The sequence below is a fragment of the Peromyscus californicus genome, unplaced genomic scaffold (genome assembly GCF_007827085.1).
Source record: "Peromyscus californicus insignis strain IS unplaced genomic scaffold, ASM782708v3 Scaffold_8__1_contigs__length_139910024, whole genome shotgun sequence".
NCBI classification, from domain to species: Eukaryota; Metazoa; Chordata; class Mammalia; order Rodentia; family Cricetidae; genus Peromyscus; species Peromyscus californicus.
In genome coordinates, this window is record NW_026294606.1 from 86,492,141 (window position 1) to 86,519,530 (window position 27,390).

Below are 27,390 nucleotides of genomic sequence, written 5' to 3' on the forward strand. Positions count from 1 at the left end.
TTAGTGTCTTACAGTCAGGACTTTAAGCTAAGAAAGTATCCAGGCAGGACTAGACACATGGGAATAGTTCATCTGAACTGCAGAAATCTCAAGAGTTAATCTGCCAACTGGAAATGGTTACACATCCTGGCTTGGGCCTGTGTTTTGAACTACATTATCTTTCCTGAAGGCTTTTCCTTTCAAACCCTCCCTGCAGCTACTGACCGCCATCAAGGCTTCTTACAAAAGCAATCTGTAGAGCAGGATTGCAACAGTAACACTCCTGTAACACTGTACATTTTGACAGAGCCCAAGCCAATCTTTTGCACCAGGTCCTTGAGCAGACCCGGGGGGTCGGGTGGGGGGTGCTATTTAGTTTAGTGTTTTTTTTTTTTTTTTAAAAACAAACAAAAGTTGGCCTGTAGATAAATAAGGACGAGGGCAGGTGAGGCGGCTCACACCTGTAATTCCAGCACTTCGTGAGGTTGAAGCAGAAGAATCAAGAGTTCAAGACTAGCTTGGACTACGGAATGAGTTCTAGGCCAGCCTTAGATACATGAGATTTGTCTCAAAAGGGGGGCGGGGGAGGGGAATGTATTAAGAAAAACAAAAACAAAAAACCTTAAGGCCTGAGTATCCTGGCGTTGTGAACAGAAAGGAACGACGCGGGACACATGATTTGGGTCTGGCCCAGGTGCCGGCTGCTCACAGGCGCAGGTTGCACCTTCAGCTGAAGCCTGTTCCGGAGGGCGCCAGTAGCGAGTGGGCGAGCAAGCTGGGGGTTCACAGCAGCGCCCCAAGCGCGGGCGGGGGCCCAGCGGGCGCGCGGGGAGGTGCAGGCTTTAGGCTGGGGCGGCGCCTTCGCCTCCGGCTGCCGTAGGACCGCCGGGCCGCCGTTCCATCGGCGACATCTTGGTGGAGGACTCCCCGGGGGAAACGCTGGTCACCCAGTAGCTGCTGCGCCACGATCTCTGCTGACCTCCGGAGCGCGCAGGATCGAACGCGCAGGCGGTAAGACTGCTGCTCCCGGAGTCCCCACTCCCCGCCCAGGAGGGTGCCTGGGGACCCAGATACCCGGCCTTGCCACCCTGAGTCCGGTAGTCTCCACCTCTACCCGGTGAGGCGGACCCCAGCCCTACCACCCAAGAGTACCACTCCTCGTAGCTAGATCAAGTCTCCTGGAATCCCTCCTGGAACCCCGCCCCCGCTGCTACCTGAACCCCAGGGCCCGCCCCTGGCCCGAGACTCCGCCCCCCAAGGACTCCGCCCCTCTCCCGGAATCACTCCGTCACAGACCCGCCTCCTCCCCGCCCCTCTTTGCCCCAGCCTCCTCCCTCCGGTCCGGGCGGGGCTCCGAGTTTGAACGGCGCGGCGGGCCGGGCTTCTGAGCCGGGTCGGGCCCATAGGCGGCGGCGCCGAGCAGGCAGTCTGCGGCGCGCGGCACCATGTCCCCGGGCAGTGGAGTGAAGAGCGAGTACATGAAGCGCTACCGGGAGCCGCGCTGGGACGAGTATGCGCCATGCTACCGCGAGCTGCTGCGTTACCGCCTGGGCCGCCGGCTGCTGGAGCAGGCCCACGCGCCCTGGCTCTGGGATGCTTGGGGCCCAGACAGCCCCTCAGACAGCTCGGCTTCCCCCAGTCCGGCGCCCAGGGGCGCGTTAGGGGAGCCCTCGGCACCTTCCGCGCGGGAGGAGGAGCGGACGGTCGGGGAGCGCGGAGCGGAGCTGCGGGGCGCGGAGGTTGGGGACGCGGAGGAGCACGACACAGTGCTACCAGGTACGGACACAGCGGGTCGCTCCAACGACTGAGCTGCGCGTTTCTCCCCTCTCCCGGCATGGCTTCCTGTTTTGTTTTGGTTGAGGTTGACAGAATCCGCTTGCTGAACTAAGAGGGGAAGGTGCTGGCCGCGTCTCCGCTCTCCCTCCCTAGATTTCCCTAATTTGGTGACTCTTGGCGGAGCCCTTTTATGACCTCTAAGTGCCCACCCTCCTCACCCCATCCCCGGGTCAGGGGTCCTTGGTCGCAAGGCAGTGGCCGCCTCAGTGAGCCCTCGATCCACCAGATGACGGATCTGTTTGTTTCTGCGCATCCCTAGAGGATGCTAGAGGAGCTTTTCATTCCCAAGATGACCCACGAAGTTAAGAAAACCCGAGCTGTCATAATGGGGTCATGGTTGTCTGTGTGAACTCCTTGGCCTGGCCGCGCTGTTTTTGAAGAATGGTGTGCGTGTGTTTGTGGACGAAACCTCTTTGTTTACGCGGGTGCCAGCCGCGCACCCTGGTTAGGCTGTGAGCCACTTTTCCCGCTGTTGCGGAGTGGGTCTGTCAGCAGAGAGGCCTGGAGGGTGCTGGGGCTCAGGGCGGTGCTAAACTGGAGATCACTATGGTTGCTAGCCACCTCCTCGAGATCTTATGGGAATCGCGTGATAAAAAAAGTTATTAGTCAGCCACTCGTTTAGAAATATGTATTTTCTCACCAGACATTCAGATAGTTATAAGATGGGGCCTTTGTTTTTAATCTCAGTTTTGTAAACAAAGACCTGGGAGCTTGGGATCCATGGTCAGACTCTGAAAGGATCCGGTTGCTTTTGCTCTTGGTTACCCTGTTTGCCTATTCTCAGTTCCTGCATTCAGGCTGCGTCCTGTCATCAGGTCGCTTGTGACGACCACTCCTGATGCTTCAGTGATGTGGTTAGAAATCAGAGTGTCAGAAAGTGGTGTGTGTGTCGGGTGCGGCTAGGAGCGTGACTCCCAGTTATCCGGTTCTAACGATGAGGTTTATTTTATCGGGATGAATACACAGGCTTTTCTTTTTCCCTCCGTGGTTTGATGAGGTTACCCACTAGCTGTGTGTGCTATATGAAAACTGTTGATAGCATTTTAGTGTGCTTGGTGCCTGTGTTTGACTACTTAGGAATGCCGGAGTTCATAATTATTTGGGTTTCCATGGAGATACTGAGTCCTCCCCCAAAGATTCGATAAATCCCTGCTAAAATTTTTGGTGTGTAGGCATTAGGGAATATAGATGTGCCCTGCTTTGGATTCTTCATCGCCAGCTCTTTTGCATGGCTCCTGCGGGCCAGTGTCAATATGAGAAATGTTCCTGGTGGATGCTTGCATTGCTCTAAAGTACATTTGCCTTACTTGTACTGCAAGCCACTCTCCACCTCCCCCCACATCTCCCCTCCCCCCGCTCCCCAAGACAGGGTTTCTCTGTCTTCCCTGGCTGTCCTGGAACTTACTCTGTAAACCAGACTGTCCTGGAACTCAGAGATCTGCCTGCCTCTGCCTTCTCAGTGCTGAAATTTAAAGGCTTAGGCCACCATTGCCCGGCTACAAGGCATTTTTGCATGAAGAATTTTGAAGCTCTGCAAAGCTTATTACAAAAACACAGTGCCCTCCAGCAGCTGCCTACTTCTTAGGTAACCTGCTTCTAGCTTCTCTGCTTTTTCCCTTTTGTGGTATTGAAAATTGAATTCAGGACCTTGGGCATGCTAGGCATATGCTCTATGACTGAACTGTACATCCCTAGTTCTCTTTGTATCTTTTGTTTTGAGATAGGGTCTCACTAAGCCGCACTGGCCTTGAATGTCATCTGTAGCTCAGGCTAGCCTCAAATTGATGATTCTTCTGTTTCAGTCTCCTGAATGAGTAGCTGATATTATAGGCCTGGGCTACCAAGCCCAGCCTCTTTTTATTTGTATTCTTCTTTTGGGGCCAGGTCTTACAGTGTTGCCCAGGTTGGCCTCAGACTCCTAGGCTTAAGCCATCCTTTTGCCCCAGTTTCCCGAGTAGCTCAGCCCACAGGTGAATGTCATCACACTTGGCTGGTATTTACTTCTATATACCTTTATGGACACTAATTGATATCCGCCCCCCTTTTTTTGTTTGTTTTTGTTTTTTTACCTTGGCTTTTATTTCTACTCTCCTAATACACATGTCTGTTTCCACACACTCTTCATAGCCAGCATATCTGTGTGATATTGGGCCCATGGCAATGGGGGAGTGCTCAAAGCTGACCCACTTTGCTTCTCTGGGTCCTTTTTCTTTCTCTCACAATGTGGCCAATACAGTGGTTCACCATCACACTCACCTTAACTCTTCCCTCGGGGCCACCGACCTACTTCTGTCTGGCCTGCCTGCCGCCCCTGTGGCAGGCTTGACTGACATTTGTTGTCTAAAGAGGGGCCTTGACATTACGTCAGGCACAGCTTCTCTCTCACAGATGGGAATCACTGTCATGTTTTGACTTACCTCCTCATGGGAGAGGTCATCTACCTATCAGCTTAAGAAAGTCGAATTTCTGAGACCACTGTTTAAAAAGGATCATACTTTTTGAGTTTGTGATGATGGTTCATTGTTTCTAAAACATCTGGAAGCATTGCTCTATTGCTGTGACTTCTGATTCTTTTGTTTGTTTGTTTTCCACGACAGGGTTTCTCTGTATAGCCTTGACTGTCCTGGATCTCACTCTGTAGATCAGGCCTGGAACTCAGAGATTCACCTGAATCTGCTTCCCGAGTGTTGGAGTAAAGGCATGCGCCACCACTGCCCAGCTTGACTTCTAATTCTTGATCCATACCTATAACTGTGCTGAGGGGGGCTGTTAGAATCTTTTTTTCTGTCCTGACTCTCAGGAATTGATGTAGGTTACCTGGAAGTTCCTATAACCAAACTCTTAAATTTTGTTTTCTTTATTTTTTATTTTATGTGTGTGTTTTACTTGTATATATGTCTGTATACTGTGTACATGCAGTACCCTCAGAAGCCAGAAGAGAGTGTTGTATCCCCTGGAACTGGAGGTTGTAAGCTTTCATGTAGGTGCTTGGAATAGAACCTGGATCCTCAGGAAGAGCAGCCGGTGCTCTTAACCGTTGGGCCACTCTCCAGTCCCCAATTTCTCTTTTTAATTCTGGGGAGTCTTCTTGATTTATTTTTTTTTAATTTCATTTTATTTCTCCTTTTGGGGGTGGTTTATGAAGTGGAATTCAAGACTTTGTATAGCTAGGAAAGCACTGTGCAACTGAGCTTCTGGTCTATTATTTCTTTTAGAAATTAAAACAATGGTAAATAAAAACTATAGACATTGATGGTTCACCTTGCGGTGTTTCCACAGGTGTATACAGTGTGTAATGCCGAAATCAAGTCAAGCACGTGCGTCATATCAAATGCTCGGCGGCTCCGCTGATAGAGTGCTTGTTTCCATGCACACGGCCCTGGGTTCCAGCCCCAGCACAAACACCTGTGGTGTAATGCGTGCTTGTAATTCCAGCACTTAGGTTGAGGCCGGAGGCTGGGAAGTGAGTTCGAGGTCAGTCTGAGAAAGATCCATGAGACCTTGTTTCAAAGGGAAAAAAGTATCAAGTTCATTGTTTGTGTAGTTTTTTTTCTTTCCTGTTTTGGAGACAGTTTTCCTATGTAGCCCAGGCTGGCCTAAACTGAATCCTCCAGGTGCTGGGAATCACGGGAGGGCACTGCTCCCTGCTTGCAAAAGTATTAGGTTCTTGATGAGGGTACACTGTATTTTTTCTTGTAAAAGATACTTTTAGAGGGTTTTGTTTCTCCTTGTGTGTTTAGCAGAGTATATCCTCCCCTTTTTTGCTTTGTTTCTTTTTGCTTGTAATTCTGTATTGCTCTCGGGAGGCCTTTTTTTCCCTAATGAATGGGATCTGTTGGCTTCTTTTCCGTATTTGAGAAATGGCTGTGATAAGTTCCTTGTAAGTCCTGGGTGCTGTGTTGGAGGTGGGAGTGCTGGGTTAGCAGGAATTCTATAACTTGCTAGACATGCTTCTTTGAAAGATGGTGAAGACGGCTTCCAGATTTATTTTTGTAATACTTGGGACCCACCACAGGGCTCCTCCATGCTAGGTAAGAGTGTCACTCTGGTCCATGGCAGTGACAGTGTCAAGGAAGTGTGTCACTCTGGTCCACGGCAGTGACAGTGTCAAGGAGGTGTGTCACTCTGGTCCACGGCAGTGACAGTGTCAAGGAGGTGTGTCACTCTGGTCCACGGCAGTGACAGTGTCAGACTGCCGGCCTGTTAGACTGTCTCCAGTTCTTATTTCATAGTCACGTTTTCAAGCACATTTTACTTTTGGTAAGGTTTACATGCGCCTTATTTTAAACAACCTGCCCCATTTCCTACTCATGCCTACCCCTCGCTCTTTCTACTTCTTGTCTCTGAGCATGTCTTGGTGGGAGGCAGAAGCTTCCAGAAGATTCTTTTTCTTTTCAGATTCTCAGCTTCAGTGGTGTGCCTTCTGTCTTTATTCATTCATTGCACTGGACGTTTGGAATATGGAAGCTTCTTGCAGATCAAGATTTCCTAATACCACTCAAATTCATGTTCTCTGCTTCACGTTTCGCTGTCTTTTTCTTCTCTCCCCTCCTCTTACTGAACACCCCCCACCCCACCCCCATCCCTCTTTTCTCTCTGTCTTTGAGACAGGGTTTCACACTGTAGTCCAGACTGATTTCACACTATAAAAAATTTTCTGCTTCAGGTTTCTGAGTACCAGGATTATAGATTTGTCCCACCATACCCCAATTATTTTCTTTTGTTGTTGGCTGATAAGCCTCTTGAATCAAACCTTCTAACATTAAGAATTAATTTTAAGAACTAAAATTAAGAATATTATTTTATTGCTGGTCATGGTGGCCCAAGCCTTTAATCCCAGCTCTCAGGAAGCAGAGGCAGGTGGGCCTCTGTGAATTAGAGGTCAACCTGATCTACATAGTGAGTTCCAGGACAGTCAGAGCTATGTAGTGAGAGGTCCTCAGAGAGGTCTGAGAAAAAAATAATGGTTTTACGTGTGTAAGTATTTTGCCTGCATGGATATGGTCCCCAGGGAGACCAGAAGAGGGCATCAGATCAACAGGGACTGGAGTTACAGTTGTGAGCCACCATGTAGCTGCTGGGACTTGAACCCAGGTCCTCTGGAAGAGCAGCCAGTGCTCTTAACCACTGAGCCATCTCTCCAGCCTCTCATATTGATCTTGAACTCTTCCACTTTAACTTGGCTAGCTGCACCCATCTCTGTGTCTGTTTCATCTAAATATGCATTCACGGGCTGGTGAGGCGGCTCAGTAGACAAAGACAATTGCTGAGAGTCTGAGGACTTGACCTGGATCCCTGGGTCCCACGTGGTGGAAGGAAAGAACCAACTTCTGCAAGTTATGCTGTAACCTCCAAGTGTGACAGCCAGCCAGACACACAAATGTAATGGGGAGAGGGGTCGTACCCAGATGTCTGCTCCTAAGCTCTCTGCTCATATTTAATGGTGAGGCCTGAAAGTACCCAGGAAGTCTTGGGGTTGCTTATGGGCTGTATAAGAGAAAGACACAGGTGTTTCTCTGGGGAGTTTAAAACTTACCCTCTGGGAGTCTCCTGTGTGCCCTTCCCAGATGGTGCCTCCAATCTTGTCCCAGGGGAACCAGCCAGTCTGCCACGAACTTGGAGCCCAGGAGGAAAGCTGTAGAGAACGCTCTGTGCTGAGGCCTCCAGTCCTGTCAGGAAGGTATCGCCCTGGCTTCTGCTGCACTAGGGGCCCAGGTCCAGGACCCCTCTGCTTCTCCATCTTTAAACAGCACTCTGGCATTCTGCGAGGAGAGGAGTAGGCACTTTGAGTAGACTGAAAGAAAGAGGCTGGGTGGTGGTGGTGACGGCGGTGGCACACGACTTTAATCCCAGCACTCGGGAGGCAGGCAGATCTCTGTGAGTTCAAGGTCAGCCTGGTCTACATTGTGAGTTCCTGGGCAGCCAGAGCTAAAAAAAAAAAAAAAAAAGAAAGAAAGAAAGGAAGAAAGAAAGAGGGTTATCTATCGCTGCAAAACTGTCACCTGAACTCGGCCAAAATCCATACCACCCCTGAAGCACTGTAGGCTCTGGGCTAGACACAGGGCCCTTCCGAGGCTGGCACACCTTGTCTGATAGCTTGGCCTCTGCTGAGAGACCAGCTGAGCTGTTGCTAGATCAACACTTGCAAGGCTTCCCCCTGTGCTGGGCCTTCCTCATTGTGTGTGGATGGTCTTTAGGACAGCACACAAGAAAATAGACTGGATGGAGGGGCCTGCCTTTCCAGTTTCTCTGTGGATCAGACAGTATCTTTCCTTCTCAGCCTGCTTTCGTTAGAAGTCACAGAAATCTGCTCAAGCCTGGAGTTGGGGGTACCCTGATCCAGTTTCAGTGGAAATGTGTCCATTGCTTTACAGAAGGGTGTGGAGTAGGGGCTGGCTATTGCTGGGACTTTGGAAAGGAAGTCCATTGCCCTGGCCTTGTGAGACCCATGTGCCTAGTGGACTCTCTTCGGGCTCAGCTTTTGTCCTGGGCCTCCCTTCAGGCAGTCGGCCCCCTCTGCGTGATTTGAACCTGTGTTCCTCGCTTACGTGCTGCTCGGTGTTATACTGTACCCTCCATGTGATCCCGCTGCTTCCCCTGTCCGGTGTCTTTGTGCCTTTTGGCCTTTACTGAGGCTCGGGACTTGGGGGAAGAAGAGATCTAAGGACATGTTTGCAGTGCTTCTTTGCACAGACCCTCCTGCTTTATTTTTATTATTTACTTATGTGTCTGTGTGTGCATATGCACATGTGCATGCAGGTGCCCATGGAGGACATAGGATTCCTTGACCCCGTCAGATAGGTCTGTCCTGGAACTCACTATGTAGACCAGGCTGGCCTTGAACTCACAGAGATCTCCCTGCCTCTGCCTCCAAGTGCTGGTGTTTAAGCTACCATGCACTGGTTTTGTTTTTAAGAGAGGATCTTGCTACATAGCCCAAGCTGACCTTGAACTAGAAGTCCTCCATCAACCTCCTAGGGATTATGGGTCCTTGCTATCTCATAACCCAGGTTGACCTCAGATTTAGTATACAGCTGAGGTGACCTTAACTTAATTGCTCTGCTTCCATCTCCCAAGTGTAATTACAATAGAAACTTTAACTTGTGGTAAAACATATAGAACACGAAGTTTACCGTTTTAACCTTCTTAAAATGCACAGCTCCTGGCATTAAGTACTTCATGTGTTTTAACAACTGTATGTTTTGGTTTTGATTCATAGTTGTTTAATTAAGCATGGTTTCTCTGTCTCCCTCCCTCCTCCCCCCTCTCTCTGTCTCTCTCTCTGTCTCTCTGTCTCTGTCTCTCTGTCTCTCTCCCTCTCTTTGTGTGTGTGTGTGTGTGTGTGTGTAAGTGTAAGTGTAAGCCAGAGGAGGATGTCAAGTGTCCTGCTTCACCACTGTCTACCTTATTCCCTTGAGACAGGCTCCCCCACTGAACTTGGAGCTAGACTGATGGCCAGTGAGCTGCAACAGTCCTTTGTCTGCACCACCCCACCCCCACCCTCAGTGCTGAGTTACAGATGCACGGTGTTACACTTGACTTTTTACGTGTGTTCTAGGATCTGAGCTCAGGCTCTCAGGCTCTCAGGCTCTCAGGCTCGCACAGCAAGTACTCTTAACCCACTGAGCCATTTCTTCAGCCCCTAGACTATTTTTAAATTTCAAAAATGGAAATTGTTGTTGTTGTTGTTTTGAGACTGGACTTCACTCTGTCAACAACATCCTTTGTTCAAACAGGATTTTAAAAGCTTGTGCTTATATGTAATTATCATGTACCAAGCTGACCTAGAAGTCACTGTGTAGACCAGACTGATCTCAAATTTATAGTAATCCTCCTGTCTCAGTCTGCCTAGTACTGGGGTTACAAGTGTTAGCTGTCACGTTGGGCTCAAAAATGAAAGAGATTTGAAAATTATTTTTTGATGTATTAGCTTCATTTTGCTAATGGTTAAGAGACTATGTTCTGTATATTTTCAGTTTATGGAAGTCCAGTTTTGTGTATGTGTGAAGATTCCCTTTCATGGCTGTGGCTATGAAGTGCTATATGTATTCCACATCCACTTGATGGGAATGCACCATCTCCAGTTACCTGGTGTTTGTCCCCCCCCCCCCCCCCCCCAACTGGGTCATTTGTTGTTCTGCTTTTTTTTTTCTTTTCTTTTCAACAGAACTCTTCAGAACAGCTCTGCAGTAGTAGATGCATTTTCTACGGTATCCACTGTGGTGTTACTGAATGGTTGACCTGTGACATGTCTGACAGGTGCACAGTCCTCTCATTTTGTTTCCTTTTAATTTACTTGAATTTATTTTTAATAGCCACATGTGGCTAAAGGCCATTGGATTGGGCAGCTCCATCCTAAAGACTGGATTTATTTGAATTTGAATGTTCTCTCCGTTGATGAGAAAAATGTTAGTCTTCCTCTGAATCTTGTGGGAAATACTGTTTTTGTTTGTCTGAAAATATCCTTATTTTGAACATCATTCTTTCAAATAGGATCGCAAAAGCATATACTTATATCTAATTACCATGTATCAGGCACTATTTTGAGAGTTTTATAAATATTAAATTACAGCAATTACAGTCTATCTCTTTTCTTCTGTTCTGTCCATCTTTGGTCTCCTGCTGGGAATAATTTTCAAGCATTATCTTTTTTTTTCTGAAGCACAGAGTGTAAGCACCATTATTTCACAGTCTGTAGATGATAATTTAAGTATCTTAAGTCTATTGCTCCAACTGGTTGTCTCAGCATCGTTATCTTTCCTTGGGTGCTGGGCTATCTTCCGTGACACTCTGGTAATTGTGTGAAATTATTTGTAGGAGTCATTTGGATGCTGGGGTCCTGCCTAGGTCCTGTGGGCAGTGACTTTTGTACTTCTTCACTGAGCTGTTTTGGGTCCCTGCGGTAAGGAGGGTTGATCCAGTAGCTCAGTGGAGCAGTCTCCACTTCTCTGCTGCTTGGCTTGATCCCTGACCCTCACGTCCCTCGTGCACCCACCAGAGCCTCACTGATGAGTTGTAGGGTCTCAGTCCATCATCACACTGGCTTTTGTGTGGAACGTGGCACTTGGCAGGTTTCCTTCTGGTTTCTTTTTACTTTTCTAGACATCCCTCCTTTGGCCTACTCTTGGGTTCTTTCTCTGCCGGATCATTAAGTAAGTGTCCCAGGGATCCAACTGTGCGCTATTGGCCCCCTGCTCCACATTTCTCCTAGGCAGTCCTGTGCACTCAGAACCTGGTCCCCAGCTTTGTCTTCTCTCTCAAGGTGCCTGTGGCTGTCTGCTAGCAGCCTGCCTGGTTGTTCCATCCTGTACAGTTCCTTCCTTCATGCCTGGGACACCGTGGGTCCATGGATAGGAGGACCATCTGCTTAGAACATCTATGGAGACCAATCAGGCTCTCCTGCCCCACCCCCAGGCCAGCATGGTGCCAGGGTATCTGTTTACCCTGGGCTGTTGTCAGCTTTTCCTGGCAGGCACTTGGCCCTATTCTTTTATCCAACCCATCCAAAAATATAGACGGCACCACATCATTTCTAAGCTTAAAATCCTTCCCTGATTCCCCATGATTTCTAAGGTGTAATCACTCCCACCTCCGATCCAAGTTTGGCACAGAGAGGCTTTCTTTCTCGAGTGTCACCTGCTCCCAGCCTGTGGTTGGTGACTGCGTGTGCACATGTCCTTAGAACTGTTGATTATCCCCTCTTCCCTTTCAGTGCACATTCCTTCTTCAGGTCTCTTCCTGGGCAAGCTGCCCTGGGAGATCTGGAGGAGAGGAGGAGGAGAAGGGACCCAAAACTCAGGTCACTACATAGTTCCTCATTCTCTATACTTGATCTACGTAGGTCCTGTCCCCTGCTACTTTTTCTCTTTGCTTTGACTTCAAGGTTCCCTTTCCCGCATCCTACACTCAGGTGAGGAAGGGTATGGGTACAACATGCAGAAAGGTACTTGGGCAGTACGTGGACTTAAGTCCTGGGATGAAGTGGAATTTATGAAGCTCGCTCCACTGCTGGGATTACAGCCTGATGTAGGATGTAGATGTTAGACCCCAGGCTTGGCATATGTCACCTGATACTTAGGATGCGCAGTAAAAATAAATGGGTTGTTAGAGCTAAGACAGAAGTAAAGGTTTCCTACAGTCAGGCATGCCCCGTCTGGATTGCCCACTTCGGGTACACTCTCTCGTAGAGGAATATGAAACAGATGCCCAGCCAAGGGCAGCAGGGCTGAGGGTCTGTCCTCTGGGGGGACCCAGCTCTGTTACAGCAGTCTGTATAGTTGTCATGAAGAGCCAAGTTCTGCAACAGCTGATGGAGGAGGCGATGCCATGCCTGAGCAGCGGGTGACTCACAGGAGCTCATATTCTGGTGTGTGTGTAGGTGGGAAGGAAACAGGCTCAGGAAGGATTTATGCAAAAAATCAAGTCTTATAAGGGTGTGTGTATGTGTGTTAAAAATGTCAAAATCGCTAAAGGTAGGTAAGGGAAATTAGAGCCATTCTGGAGCGTTCTTTGATACCTGATATTCACCCCAGGTTGGGCAACCACATCCCTGCCATTTTCCTCTATTTCCCCAGGCCCCACACACCATACATGTCAGTTACTTTTCTCATCACCGTGACCAAATCCCTGATAAGAAACAGCTGGAGGGTGGAAAGGTTTCTTTTGACTATGCTTGGAGAGGGTATGGTTTATCACGATGGGGAAGCTGTGTCAGAGTTCATGGCAGCTTGAAGGTGAGGCCGCTTGCTTACATCTTGATGGTTCAGATACACTCATCCTGTAGTGACTTACCTCCTCCATCGAGACTCCATTTCCCAGAGATTCTACAACCTCCTAACCACCAGCTGGAATTGTTCAGATTCATGAGCCTGTGAGGACACTACGTATTCAATCACAGCACTATGGGTGGCCCTGACTCATGAAGTCACTTCTGTTTCAACATCTCTTGCTTTTTGCACTGGGGATGCTGTAAAGGGCTACACGCAGGTGAGTGGTCAGTGGTTGTGGTGACCCCATCCTGTCACTGTGACAAGTGCCCTTAGACTCAGGTGGACAGCCACCTCTTTGGAGGCACAGGTGAGGAGGTTTTCTATCAATGTACATCAAAAAGGAAGCAGAATCCTGGAACTCCAGCGAGTGACTTAGAGCCTAACCTTGAGCAGCAGCCTGGTGAAGAGAGCCTGGTCTGTCCCCAGAGGAAGCGTACAGAGCGGGGCACACCGTCTGGGGCTTGTGGAGGGAGCTCCGGGGTGTGTCCATCACTTTGTCATCGCGATGATGAATCCTGAGGATGGCCGTCAGTCAAGGTTGCTTTGGAATTGTTTTGATTTAATGTTGGTACCTTTGTTGTCATTTTTAAAAATTTATTTATTATGTATACACACACCAGAAGAGGGCACCAGATCCCATTATAGATGGTTGTGAGCCACCATGTGGTTGCTGGGAATTGAACTCAGGACCTCTGGAAGAATAGCCAGTGCTCTTAACCACTGAGCCATCTCTCCAGCCCTTGTTGTCAATTTTTTAAATGGGTAAATGACAGTTATTCTACAAACTTGTTTCCATATCTTGCTTTCAGTACAACCTGTTGAGTTTAGCCGTAGTAAACATGTAAGTAACTGACTTGATGAAGCTTTATTGTTTCTCAGCTTAAATTAAGCAATTATATATAAACTTGATTTAAAGGATTTCCATCTTGTCTCATCCCTTTTTTCCAAAGCACCACCGAAAGAAGACACAGAAGAAAATCCTGAACAACAAACCAAGGCAAAAGAGACTCACAGGGCGCCCGTTGGCCCCGAACCTCGACAACAGCCTAGTGCCTTATTTGCCAGAGCAAGTAAGAAAGCAACCAGGAGCCCCCAAAGATCAACGAGCAAAATAAAAGAGAACAAGCACCCGTTTGCTCTTTATGGCTGGGGAGAGAAACAGATGGACACGGGGAGCCAGAAGACACACAATGTCTGTGCATCAGCCTCTGTGCATGAGGTGTGCCTCCGAAGGGCAAGTCCAGCCATGTGCTGCCACAGGGCATTGCTCCTATGGCTGTCAATGCTCTGGGCCATGGGAGGTCCTCGGGTGGTGTGGGGCCCATGGAAGTTGAAAGAAGGGGCCTCTGGTCACTAGGAAGATGGAGTAGACTTTGGTGGCCTAGGGCTCCAGCCAGGAGAAGAGGCAGATGTCATGTGGTTGAGTTCTGTGGCCCGGGCCACAGGGGGAAAGTACACTGGGAGCTGGAGCTATCCCTCTGGAGAGGTCTCGGTTTCCCTCAGCTTTGCTAACCTGGGTCTGTGACCAAGGCTTTCTCCTCGGCGTGTCTGATGACTTGACGTCTACTGGGCACCTCTGTTTTCCCTTCTGATGAAGTTCAGCTTGCTGCTCTCCTACTTGTATGCACTAGTGTTCTGTTCCCAGCAGCTCCAGTCACCTGACTCAGCCTTGGTTTGACATTCTTTCAAGACCTGAGATATTTTAGACAGGAGGACAGAGAGGGTATGGTCCATCATGAAACAGTTACTGTGTTAGCACCAGCTGAGTGCCGGGGATGCCCGAAGAGCAGGCAGGAAAAGAAAGTGCACACTCAGTTTCCCTGTAATGCCAGGCACGTCCCCAGCATAGTCAAGGTGGCAGATGCTGTTTATCAGAAGTGAAATCTGAGACAAGGGAACTGTGGTTAGCAGGGGATTCTGACCAGTCTCTGGGACTGATTGAACAGTGTGTGCATCTGTCACAGGATAAACTCCCCTGACATTTTTTGTTTTATTATTATATTTTGAGACAGGATCTCATATAGCCACAGGCCTGAAACTCACTACCTAGCTGAGGATGACCTTGAACCTCTGATCTTCATACCTCTACCTACCAAATTCTGGGATTACAGGCTTGTTTGTACGCCTGCACCTGGCTGTCCTCCACACTTTTTAATGCAGTGTTTTAAAGCATTATCAAGAACTTACATACTCTTACATGCTCACTGTGGAGGAGTTCCCACCTATAATCTCAGTCCTTGGCAGACAGAGACAGGAGGATCCCTGGAAGTTTATAGCCAGTCTGATCTATGTAGTAAGTTACAGGCCAAACAGCTCCGTAGCAAGATCCTGTCTCAAAAAAAGCAAAACAAGTTTTCCCAAGCTGGTCCTAGATTGCATGAAAGTTAGCTGCTTGCCATTTATATCCAAACTTTTATTTTTTAAAAATATTATTTTTAGTTATGTGTATGTGTGTGGGCCTGTGTGAGTGCTGGTGCTCTTGAAGGCCGGTGGCATCAGATCCCCTTGGAACTAGAGTTACGGACAGTTGTGAGACGCCCAGCTTGGGTTCTGGGAATTGAACTTAGGTCCTTTGCAAGAGCAATACTTGTTCTTGCCTCTGAGCCATCTTTCCAGCCCTAAATCTTAATTTTCTGTGCTCAGCTTTGCTATCCTTGGTAATGGGGTGAATTGTGGTGACAGGATAGTCTATTCTGTGAAGCATTGATGCCATAGATTGGGAGGGCTTGACTCCTTGCTTCAAGGAATCAGGCTAAGTAACATAAGACAGGGTCTCATGTATCCCAGGCTGGCTTTGAGCTTTCTATGTAGCCAAGAATGGCTTTGAACTTATGATCCTCATGCTTCTACCTCCCAAGTGCTGGGGTAACAGGTGTATGCCACCACCCCGGGTATAGAACCCAGAGCTTCATCTATATTAGGCTACACTAAGCTATATCCCCAGAATTTTAGTTAGATATTGTTAAAAATTGGTCCTTAAGGGCTGGAGGGATGGCTCAGAGGTTAAGAGCACCGACTGCTCTTCCAGGGGTCTTGAGTTCAATTCCCAGCAACCACATGGTGGCTCACAACCATCTGTAATGAGATTTGGCGCCCTCTTCTGTATACGTAACAAATAAATCTTTAAAAGAAAAAATTGGTCCTTAAGCCGCTTAGGCTACTACCTTTATTTTTGAACTTTCTTTAGATCCATGAATCAGCACTTCGTGCCAAGAACAGAAGACAGGTGGAGAAAAGGAAACTGGCCGCCCAGAGGCAGCGGGCTCACTCCGTGGATGTGGAAAAGGACCGGAGGGTAAAGCCAACTTCTGCAGAGAACCCGTGGCTGACAGAGTACATGCGATGCTACTCAGCAAGGGCATAGATGCTGGGACTTCCTCTTTCAAGTGTTTGTGAAAGACAAAGAAAACAAAAACTATCAAATGGGACCACACACAGGTGGAAGAAACTGACTGGTCCTGCAAGGCTCCTCTTAGGAATTTTCAAGAGATGTTTTGCTTTCATGATGGTTGGTCACCTGCCTGAGTAGTTAGGGCAGACCATTGAAGCCATAGATGTTGGCTTGTTTATGAAGACAAGTCCCCAAGTCTTGATATTCTTGTAAGAGTTTTATTTTCAAGATTTTAATCTTTGGAGATACCCACACCAAATGCCTTTACCTGGCTCTAGGCGCTTCCCATCCACACCGTCCTGTAGTATAGTTGGAACTGTCCTTTTCCATCAATGCCACATTCCACAGCTGGCAGGGGCATCCTGTCCCGCAGTGCAGGACTCCCAGGCACCACATCTGTGCAGTTTGCCTTGCAGGGAGCACCAAGGAAAGTGAGGGCATCAGCGTGAGATCAGAGCTGTTCCTGACGAATGAGAACTCTGCTGCCTAACACTGACACTTGATATTTCACCCCCCCCACCTCCGTGTAGACTATGGTATTTAAGAATTTTCTGGCCAGAGCCGGGCTCACCTTTTCTCCTTACATCATCACTTAGACATTTATTTGATATATAACTTAATAGTTCTAGTACATTCCAGTGAGTGACGTGCAGTGCATGTTTAGAGCAATGATGCCATTTCTTTTGAGTCAGTGTCACATTCTTTTAACTGCAGTATTCCCTTTTAGAGCACACATGGTATCATCAGCTGCTTGTGAAGTCTGTCCCGCCACTCCCCTCTTCAGAGATAGCTGATGGCGATACTGAAAATTTGTAATCTGAAATGACGTTTAATGAACCGAGTTTGTTTGACCTGTGGGGAAGGGACCAGCAGACACCATTGTCACCGCCTCCATTCTGCTTCTCTTTCTCTAGAACTTAATGAAGGCTTCACGATGCACAGTGCTGGTAGTGTAGGTCGAAAACGTGACTAAGTGATGTCCTGCCTGGTGATCTGTGCTGCTGAACTGTGGGAGAATGGGGCGTGTGCTGGCCTGGCTGTAAATGTTCTTCTTTTAGTAGGGAACCATTGTCAGGGTTAAAAAAAAATAGTTTTAAAAAACAAAGGTTTCCATGAGATGGGTGCCTTCTCCATCATGCCGAAGAGACACTCAGAAGATGAGCACCATGTTCTTCCTGAGAGACAGGGAGATCTTTTGCCAGCACCCACTCAGCATCTGAGTTTGTTGGGTAAAACTGAGTGCTGGGCGTGTGGCTGAGCATTTCCATGATATTTTTACTTTGTGTTTTTGAGTATGATAATTTCTAGAACACAAACTGATTTCATTCCATATAAAATTGTCACATAATGTCATCTTAAAACCGTTAGGCTTTGAAAATGCATACTGAAGAATCATGAGTGTTTTAAAAAACTTTAAAAATATTTGCTTAGTTTTGTATAGTCCCTTGTGTACAGAGCCCTCCCACTGAGGTGTATATTTAATTAAAGAGTAAGTTCTACATGTTGTCCAAATACAACCTTGCTAGAGACTCTGTTAACCACATAGTCCCCAAATGTCACATAATCAGGGTGATTGGGACAGTGGCCCAGTTTGTTGAGAATTACTCTTTGTAAAGCTGTGCCTTGAAGGCCTGTGTTCTCCACTCAGCCCTACATTATTAAGTTGCACCTGACAATCTCAGAAAGACAGGTGGGGAGGACACTGGACCCCCACCCTGGCCTTCAGACTTGTGTAGGAGACGCTTGCATCCTTCTGCGTGTGTGCAGAAGTCCAGGCTGAGGTGTGCTGAAAGGCCATGTTGGTGTCTTTGCCACCTTCTTTTTACACAGAGCACAAATGATCAGGACTTTGGAGAATATTTAATGTTCATACACCACAAATATGTCAGTATGGATTAGCTGTGACTCCCACACCCGCGTCCCTAATGTTTAGGCTCCAATTTTCCTCATTTTCAAAAGATGGTGATTACCTTTTGAGCCTATGAAATTTCTAACCAATTGATCTGATCAGCTTTTTCCTATCATAGGAACTAATATAGGACAAGTTGCAAGACAGTGAGATAATTTAAAATTAGCTTCCATGCGGGAAATGTTTGAAAATGTTTGGGAATATAATCATATTTAAAATAAATGATACACAAGTCTTTTTAAAAATTTTGATTTTAAGGTCTTAATTAAAAAATTTTTCCATAAGTGTTTTTGATTTTTTTTTTGGTGCTACTTTACCTTAAAATTAATGATAGAATATTGAAGTAAGAATGCCCAGCTCTGCTGGAGTGATGAGAATGAGAATAGAAATGTATTCTTAAAAGGTATGTTTAGCAGATATCTGAATACTGGGCGTTGGTTATGTGTCTGCTCATCTGTTCTACCCCCATGGAATCTCTAACATGTTTATACATTTTCAAGTTCATTGAAGGCATTGTGGGTGGTCTTACCTGCTCACAGGGCAGCAGCCCATGTTCCTGGCAGTTCCTATTACAACATCTTTGTAGCTGAGTTTCATTGAAGGTTGGCTGCTCATTCAAAGGTGTGTCTGCTCAGGTCACAATAACTGGACTAAATTGCAAGGAAAGAGAGCCAGCAAATGGACTGTTGGTGAAGGCTTCATTTCCGAAAGAGCAAATGTCTACCATGCTGGGACTGTCACTCAGTGACAGGGCCCTTGCCTGGCATGTAGGAGGCACTGGGGTCCCCCACATGACAAGAAACAAAGCAGCAACCAAAGAGAATTCGGCACAACTTTCCAGTTAAAGATGTCTTCAGAAGACTTTGTAAACGGAATAAGACTTCCTGACACTTAGGACACCAGAAGTAGTATCGGAGAAGAGTGGGAAAGGCCCAGCACAGGTGGAAGGTGAGGCTTGCTTTCCAGGTAAGTTCACTGCTCAGGAAAAACAGGATAGCTGTATGGTCTACTTTATGAATAAACTAATGCTATGCCATGGCCAATTCTGCAGTCGCCTGGCCCAGGTAAGATCTTCGCTGTATACTCTGTGGCTGGTATAAATGCAATCCTTTAAACATGACCTGGTCATGACCTGCATCTGAATTTGAGTGAATTTGAAGCATCTCTATGTAGCCCTGATTATCCTGGAACTCGCTATGTATCCAACTACCTCTGCCTCCCAAGGGCATCCACTACCATGCCCGGTTATTTTTCTTCTTTTTAAAGACAGGGTCTCATGTAGCCCAGACTGGCTTTGGAAATAAATAGCCAAGAATGACCTTGAACGTTCAGCTCTTCTTGTCTCTACCTCTCAACTGCTGGGATTACAGGTATACATCATCACACCTAGTTAATGTGATTCTGGGGAGGTAAGAACCCAGGGCTTTATGCATGTTAGGTGGTTACTCTGCCAATTGAGTTACATTTCCAGTCTTCAAAATAGGTAGGCTTTAGATTGGCAGCAACTTACCTATTTTTTGCTATTAGTTTCTACAAGGAGGTGAGTTAGTGGCATATTAAGGTCTCTATATACTGGTCCACCCATCATTTGTATATCTTCATGAACATCTTCCCTCTTTTTCTTTATTTAGACTCGTACAAGACACAGTTACATCAGACATGAGCGCCATATTATGAGGTGGCTGTTCAGCTCTTGGGATACATCCCTGCAGCGCATCTCAAATATGACCACATGAGGACCAGCTGGTCTACAGCCAGGCTTTCTAAGCACCAAAGTCAGCACCATGGAAGGTGTCACGGGAATGCAGTCATCTGTGATTGATCCTTAGTACCTCTTGTATGAAAATCTGGAGACCTGGGGGAATTCTTTTATTCACAAGAGCTTTTAAATAATTGAAATTACCTGAAGATTTAAAAAATCTCCACAAGAAGCAGTTGTCAGTCACCTCTGGGCATTTTTTAACTTTATGGACTTTTAGTGGGGGTCTTTAGGCAGTGGGAGCTGGGGGATGGCCCACAGGATGGCAGCTGGGGTTTGTCAGCCCTCATTCCTGCAGTATACCCAGCATTCTGGATTTCTTCAACAGTAACAAAATTGTATTCAGGAAAGTTCCCACCATGGCTCTAAGCCTGAGCACCACATTCACTTCAGAGTGCCGAAACAACACTGGCCGGGTGGGCCACTGCTTATGGGGTTCACACTGGGCCTCACTAGCATGCCAAAGGAAACTGAACCAGCAGGGGGCCTCTGGGTCACAGGTGGCACAGGTCCAGACAGCACAGCCAGGGCTTTAGGAATTGATGCAGAATTGGGATCATACTGACCGAAGGTGGGTTCAAACACAGTCAACTCTGCACAAGGTTAAACATGACAGCCACAGTGTATCGACAAGGCCATGCCCCTTAGCATCTGAACTGGGAGGCTCAGGAGGAAAGATAGCAGATATTGATATAAACATTGAAGGAGCTCTAATGAGCAATCCAAACCCTCTCAAAGATTAGACTGTGAATGAGGATGACAACAGGAAGTGCCTGGGCAAATGTGTTGGTGTACAACTTAATCCCAGAATTGGGGAGGCAGAGGCAGGAGAGTTGTTGCAAGTTTGAAGCCATCCTGAGCTACATAGGGAATTTCGGGTCAATCAGGGTTACAGAGTAAGACTGTATCTTAAAACACAAACTCTAAGTGAGAATATCAGAACTGAGAGAGAGCACAGCTGGATAGACCCAATGGCTGAATGGAGACGGAAGAATCATCAGTCTGAACAACAGAAAGACAAGGAAGAGCAGCGTTTCATGGGGACCCGTGGCTTGGGAGATGAGAAAGATAAACAATGAAGGCTTTAAAAGATTGGACAATGGCTGGAAACTCCCAATCTGATGAAAGATATAAAACTAAAAGAGTCAAGTTGAGTGAACACCATGTGGGATAAACCCAAAGGAATGAACTGAGCACCTTTGATCCCAGAACTGGGGAGACAGAGGCAGGAGGATTTGAGTTGGAGGCCACATTAGTGAGACCCTGTCTCTCACAAATACCCATCTGGGCCCACCATCCTCGAACTGCCCAGAACTAAGATGCCATGAAGTGCTCAAAGAAAACCCACATGTTGCACTAACAGTTTGAATGATGGTGTATTCTTCATAGAGATCATGGAGGCCAGAGGAAGTGGATCATTAGAGAGAAAGAAAAATGTCACCTGGGAGTTCTGTACCCAGAGCTGGCATGTTGCCATAAACCATAATCCTAGCATGAGGGAGGCTGAGGCAGGATTGCCATGAGTATGGGGGCCAGCCTGGGCTAGACAATTTTATAATGAGATAATACTAGAAATGTTTAACCTTTTCAGAGAAGCTGAAAAGCATTTAAGAAATGCAAAAGAAGCCAAACATATCAATGTCTACAGTGCCTTCTTGGTGTTTCCATGTCAGCATGCTGTGAAGATGCTGAGAATTCCTGGGACCCACATGACTGACTCTGCAGGATGTCTGAGCATCACACCCAGAGTGAAACAGGTAAGTGAAGACATCCGGTGGCAAGGGCTGTGTGGACAGCCAGAGCTGTATGAGTCAACTACAAATAGGAAATCTGATGGGACTGATAAATTCAGAGTAAGAGCTGGAACCTTTCACCTCCTGAGAGCACTAGAGATAACAGGTGAGAATGAGCCATGAGGCAGGAAAGCCTGGTGATGACCAAACGCCAACAGTGAGAGGCTCCAAATCCTCTGCCATAGGCATGCAAATTCTTCCAGGACACCAATTACCAAGACACCAATCCTCTTGTATAAACAGACCTTGCCAGTCAATTAAGATTATGCATTGTATGTTTGTGACTGGTAGAATTAAACTAGAAATTAGTGACAGATGATCTGGTCAGGTGGAAATTCAACAGCACACACATAAATTGCCAAAGAGAAAGTATCAAAGTTGGAAAACATTTTAAATAGGCGAGAAATGAAGTTTAGTCATATTAAAATTTGCACAAGAAAGGTAGTGCTCAGGAAACATTGCTTGTTAGGAAAACAGGTTTTGCTGGGTGTGGTGGTCCATGCCTTTAATCTCAGAACTCTTAAGGCAGAGGCAGGTGGATCTCTGAATTTGAGGTCATCCTGGTCTATATATCAAGTTCCAGGGCTACATAGTAAGATCCTGTCTCAAAAACCACTTGATAATTGTATACAGTAAGGCATTTATGTCTCCAAGAAGAGCCACAAGGAAATTTTGTGTGACTCACCTCTCCCCTGGACTCATTCCAGTCTCTAGTTCAAGATGGTCTCAAGCTCATGATAGCCTCCTACTGTCTCCATCTACTGAGCACTGGGATCACAGATGTGTGCCACCACCCCTGGCATAATGCTAATGTGTATGATGGGGAGGTGCTTGCTGGGGATCAAACCCGGGGCCTTGCACATGCTGAGTGAAGCACTTTACTACTGAGCCCAGATTTCTTAATAAGCAGCATCCTTTGCTAGAGGTAGTGAGTTTGCTGAAAGGGACTACAAAACAATGTAAGAAGTGGAAAAAGAGGCAGTGATGCCCTTATAATGGGTCTTCTAGCAAGGGGACAGACAGTGGAGGTTGAGGGTGATGTGGAAGCCGAGCAGGATGGGCAGGTTGACCTGGGCCCACGACAGCTCTTGTACTGACCTCAGTTAAGAGCCTTACAGTCCACAGAGCAGGACAGTGTACTGTGCATGAGAAACTGGGTTCCGCTTTATTTCCGGATGTTAGTCCTGTGGGTTTAGCATTTCAGGTGTGGATCACAGAGACACAGTGTAAAAAGGGTAAGAGGGATTAAATAAGAAACGCCCTGGCTGGTGGCGCCAGAGTCCTTTGATACTGAGTCACGTGTGTAGCCAACACAATGAGAGGAGCACGCTCACATTCACAAACTGCATTTCCTGTGAGTTGGAAAAGGAAAAAAAAAGCTTCATTGAGTGCAGGATTCTATCATGTCACACTGGCTCTGCTGGAGGAACGGGCCGGGCTGTGTGCAGCACAAGCATGATTTAACAGAACAGGAGGGGCAGATGTGGGGCAGGGATCTTTGCATACATGTGGCCTCTAAAGGTATTGTCCGCTGAGTTAGTTTGCAGTATGGCTGCTGAGTCCTGTCCGCCGGTGTGCACTGTTGTTTCCCCCACGAAGATCTACTTCCGTGCAGAGTAGAACAGATGGTAGTAAAACCTTCAGCCCCTTCAGGCTCCAGCAGATGTGCTCCAGAAACCACCACTGAACCTGAGAAATGTGAAGCGGGATTAGATGCTTGTGTGGTTGTACATGCAAAACAGCTCAGAGCCCAACAGGACAGTGTCACCCTTCATTAACACCGGCTTACAGTGCCACCGTGAGCTGAGCAGGCTAGCATACACTTGTAACCCCAGTATTTGGGAGGCTGAGCAGGAGGATTGCCATAAGGTGGTAGGCCCACCTGGGCTATACGGTGAGCTCCTGCTTCAACTTCCCTGACAAAAAGTCCACTGTGGTAAATGGGGGAGAAAGCTTTCAAAAGTATAGTAGACAGGCAATGGTGGCATACATCCCAGCGCTCGGGAGGCAGAGGCAGGCAGATCTCTGAGTTTTAGGATAGCCTGGTTTACAGAGCAAGTACCAGAACAGCCAGGGATACACAGGGAAAAAAAAGTTTAATGGAGAGCTTGCTGGTTCTAGATATGTTCCTGTGGAGGCCTCAGTTAGGCCAAGTCTACTCCATGGTTTAAGGAGAAGGAACTACCACAGCAGGTACCACTGAGCTCTGTGTGCTCTGCCTTTGCTTCTGAATGGTTGGGAGGAGTTCCTGCAGGGTCAGTGCTGCTGGGCAGACCTCTGACTATCCCTGTGGATCTCCTCCCCTGCTCTCCCCAACCCTCCCATTGCAGTTCTGTACCCTCTGTTCTGTCCAGCATGCAGGGCCTCTAGAACCCACCTGTATTGCTGGCATGCCTAGCAGCCACACTCCTGTGCACTTGCGGCCTGTGTACGCCGTGGTGACCGTAGCTGTCTCAGGGCAGCGTCTCCATACTGGATGCCAGAGCCCATTCTCTCTGGGTCCAGCTCACCTGAGGACCAAGAATACATCTGTGAGCCTGAGTATGACTGGCATGCTATTTAGGGCGCCTTACTACAGCCTTGCTCATAACAGCCGGCAGGGGGCCCTGTTGAGCTACAGGGCAAAACCCACAGATAAGACCAGGGAAGAAGGTTACCTGATTCAATTTTGTTAAGTATCTTCCTTGCACACTGCATGAAAGCCTCTTCGACATTCTCACCAGTCAGGGCACTCGTTTCCAGGAACATCAGCTCTAAAAATGATATCAAAGAAGATGGACGCACATTTAGAAGCTAGTGGTCTTTAAATGTTTTATCGTTATTCATTCATTTTGGAAGAGTGTGTGCTATGGGGCACGTGTGGTGGTCAGAGAACACTTTGTAGGAGTTATTCTCTCCTTCCACGACGTGGGTCACCGGGATGGAACTTGGTCCTCAGGCGTAGAGGCAAGTGCCTTTGTACACCGAGCCATCTTGCTGGCCCAGTGACAGTGACTTTCAACTGCTAACAGACTGCTCAGCATTCTCATATAGTGACAGGCAAAACTCAATCCAGTACCTAACTCCTCTATTCCTATAACCATAAATATATATTTTTGTTGTTGTCTGGTTTTTTGAGATGAGGTTTCACGTAGCTGAGACTGATCTTGGTCTTCTTACCTCTTCTGTCTCCCAAGTGCTGGGATCACAGGTACCATCACATCCGGGGATGTTGATACTTTAAGTGGTGGGGAGTCCACTGAAGAATGAGCACTATCAGTTCCCCTGAACTGACAGGGTGAAGTAAGCATACTGGCTATTGTGACTTAGAGCCCCAATTTTCTTCTCCAAGTGATCTGCGAGTCACCATGAATGCAGACACGGAGCTGATAAATCACTACATTGCACTACACACAAGCAGGACCCATGTCCGTCCAAGCCAGATACAGCCCTGCTGTCCAAGAAAAGCCATCCCCATCCGGGGCTTTTAATTTGCATTCAATTTGAAAATGTGTGCATTTGGGTATCCTAGATATTTTTACTAGTTCTCTAATCATTGATAGTTTTAATTGGGGAGGTTGGGTGGAAGTCTCACTTGACTACTTATCATTTGTGTGTGTGAGTATTTTGTCTGCATGTATGTCTGTGCACCACGTGCGTACTTGGTGCCAAAGGAGGGGTTGAGCTGGGAATTAAACCTGGGTCCTTTGCAAGAACAAGGGCTCTTAACCACTGAGCTAACTCTCTATCCCTGAAGTCCCACTTGAAGTCATGCTCCTTTATCCCCAGAGTAGGGGCTGATTCCAGTGGAAAGTCTGCTCTGTGCGGTTCGCTGCACCACAGCTGTTGGCCTCTGGTCCGTACTAGTGGAGGACTTGCCACACTAAACAGCTCCTGCTTTCTAAATAGCTCTAGAACAGCAGTTCTCAATCTGTGGGTCGTGACACCTTGAGGGTGGAACGACCCTTTCACAGGGGTCGCCTAAGACAATTACGATTACGATTCATAGCAGTAGCAAAGTTACAGTTGTGAAGTAGCAAGGAAAACAATTTTATTTTATGGTTGGGGTCCCACAGCATGAGGAACTGTATTAAAGGGTCCCAGCATTAGGAAGGTTGAGAACCACTGCTCTAAACCATCATCTCATGTACACGGTCTGCACTGCACTAACTTTCCTTTTTCTTCCCACCCCGCTTTTGGAACAGAGTTTCACTGTATCGTCCTGGCTTGCCTCAAGCTTTCAGTAATCCTTCTGCCTCTCCCTCCTAAATGCAAGGACTACAGGCCAACACCATGCCTGGTTCGTGTTTATTTCCTAGTAGGAACCCATCAGGCTGGGAAAACAGTTTTCTGTCCTTGAGTCCAACCAAATGTGGACATAAGGATATCCTAGTCTCAGCTGGCTCTATGTGTTTATAATGCTGTTATCTCTATAAACAGTGGCTGATTTTGAAATGGAGTTTTAACATTAATGAATTTGTTACCTAGTCTGGTCTATATAGCAAGCTCCAGGACAGCCAGGACTACATAGAGTCTATCTCAAAAACAATTAAACAAACAAACAAACAAGAGATCTGTTACCTTTAAACAAATGACTTAATGTAAGAAAATGAAGCCAGCTAGCTGAGTGTTTCTTCTGCTTCCTTTCTATGTGAGATGACTGCCAACCATGTTTCAAGATACATAAAACTCTGCCACCCAAAGACGGCTGATATCCCAGAGACCTAAAAGTCCTTACAGAAGGTAAACACCTTGCTTTCTTCCATGCACCGGCCTTTGTCAGCAGAAAGACATACTGAGCTATGCTGAACTAGTCAGTTGACAGTGGAGATTTCACAATTTCCTAAGATAATTTAATCTCGGCTCCACCAGATGTTTTAAACCCAAATAAATGTCACTGTGCCCAGACCCACCCTGTGAGAAGCTATAAGAGGAAACAGTCACTTGCCATTCTCTTGTGCGAACCTGGAGGCTTCAAGGAAGGTGACTTCACGGTCAGCATCCAGGTCCTTCTTGTTCCCACAGAGGATGATGACAATGTTCTGACTCGCCAGCATTCTGGCATCTGTTAACCAATTAGTAAGCGCATTGTAGGTTTCTCGGCTGTGTAACATAAGATTGTGGAAATAATACATGTATTTTATAAAACTAGCAACTCTTTCCAGTCATCCTCACCATGCACAACATTTCAGCAAGGGCAAACGCACCTCAGAAGTGACTTGGGAACCTCAATGCCTGGTGATGCATCAGACCCATGGGCTATGTTTAGCTTTTGTTACAACAAAATCCATGAGTCAGACACTCTGGGTTCAAAGGGAAAGGGGACTTTTCATTCACTTCACAAATGCACCTAAGCCCTGAGCATGTACAAGGTATGTGCCTGGCTTGCAACACTAATCACTGTTACCTGTAGATTTGTGGGCACCTTGACCCACAGGAATTCACCACAATGACTTTGCAAGGACCTCCTGCCACTAGGAGCTGGGGCTCAGGGACATGCAGGACTCCCTGGCTCTGTCCACCCAGGACCAACTCAGACCTGCAGGTTAGCTCCCACATTTAAGGACTGGCACAAGTGATATCACACTCTGGTAGCTTGAGCCTCTCATGGCACTGGGGAATGAGGAGGGTGGAGTCAGGAATGTTATCCGCCTCTCAGAAGAGACAGACAACCTTGTGCTGTTCTCTCTCGGGTCAGGTTCCTCCCAGGAAGGGCCCCTTAGTAGAACCCTCTGGATCACGTGTTTCCAGGGCAATGCTGCAAACCCTGAGGCCAGTGCATTGATGAGATGTCCTCAAGGACAGGAATGTGCTGCAACCTGCATTGGCCAACCCTGTGGTCACCAGCCACATGTGGCATGGAGGAGTTGAAATGGGGCCAGAGCAACTCAGGAGTGGAACTAAGCTGTTACACGCAGCGAGCAACTGCAGCAAGTATTTCATTAGTTGATTTAAACCCCTCCCCCATGGCTTTC

General features: G+C 47.3%; 2 protein-coding genes across 2 annotated transcripts in view; one reads left to right on the forward strand and one right to left on the reverse strand.

Annotated features, from left to right (window-relative positions):
- Positions 1-444: 444 nt before the first annotated feature.
- On the forward strand, positions 445-21,750 carry Ccsap (centriole, cilia and spindle associated protein). Its single transcript, XM_052729395.1, has 4 exons — positions 445-990; positions 1,306-1,755; positions 13,535-13,803; positions 15,772-21,750. The coding sequence occupies exons 2-4, from the start codon at positions 1,425-1,427 to the stop codon at positions 15,946-15,948; spliced, it is 777 nt and encodes a 258-aa protein (XP_052585355.1). The 5' UTR covers positions 445-990; positions 1,306-1,424; the 3' UTR covers positions 15,949-21,750.
- Positions 21,751-22,573: 823 nt separating this feature from the next.
- The window catches only part of Rab4a (RAB4A, member RAS oncogene family), a 28,832-nt gene continuing 24,015 nt past the window's right edge, over positions 22,574-27,390 (reverse strand). Inside the window, exons 5-8 of the mRNA XM_052729396.1 lie at positions 26,364-26,518; positions 24,094-24,189; positions 23,814-23,946; positions 22,574-23,125 (exon numbers count right to left, since the gene is read on the reverse strand). Coding sequence (XP_052585356.1) covers positions 23,831-23,946; positions 24,094-24,189; positions 26,364-26,518 — 367 coding nt within the window. The 3' untranslated portion in view covers positions 22,574-23,125; positions 23,814-23,830. The remainder of the gene's footprint in view (positions 23,126-23,813; positions 23,947-24,093; positions 24,190-26,363; positions 26,519-27,390) is intronic.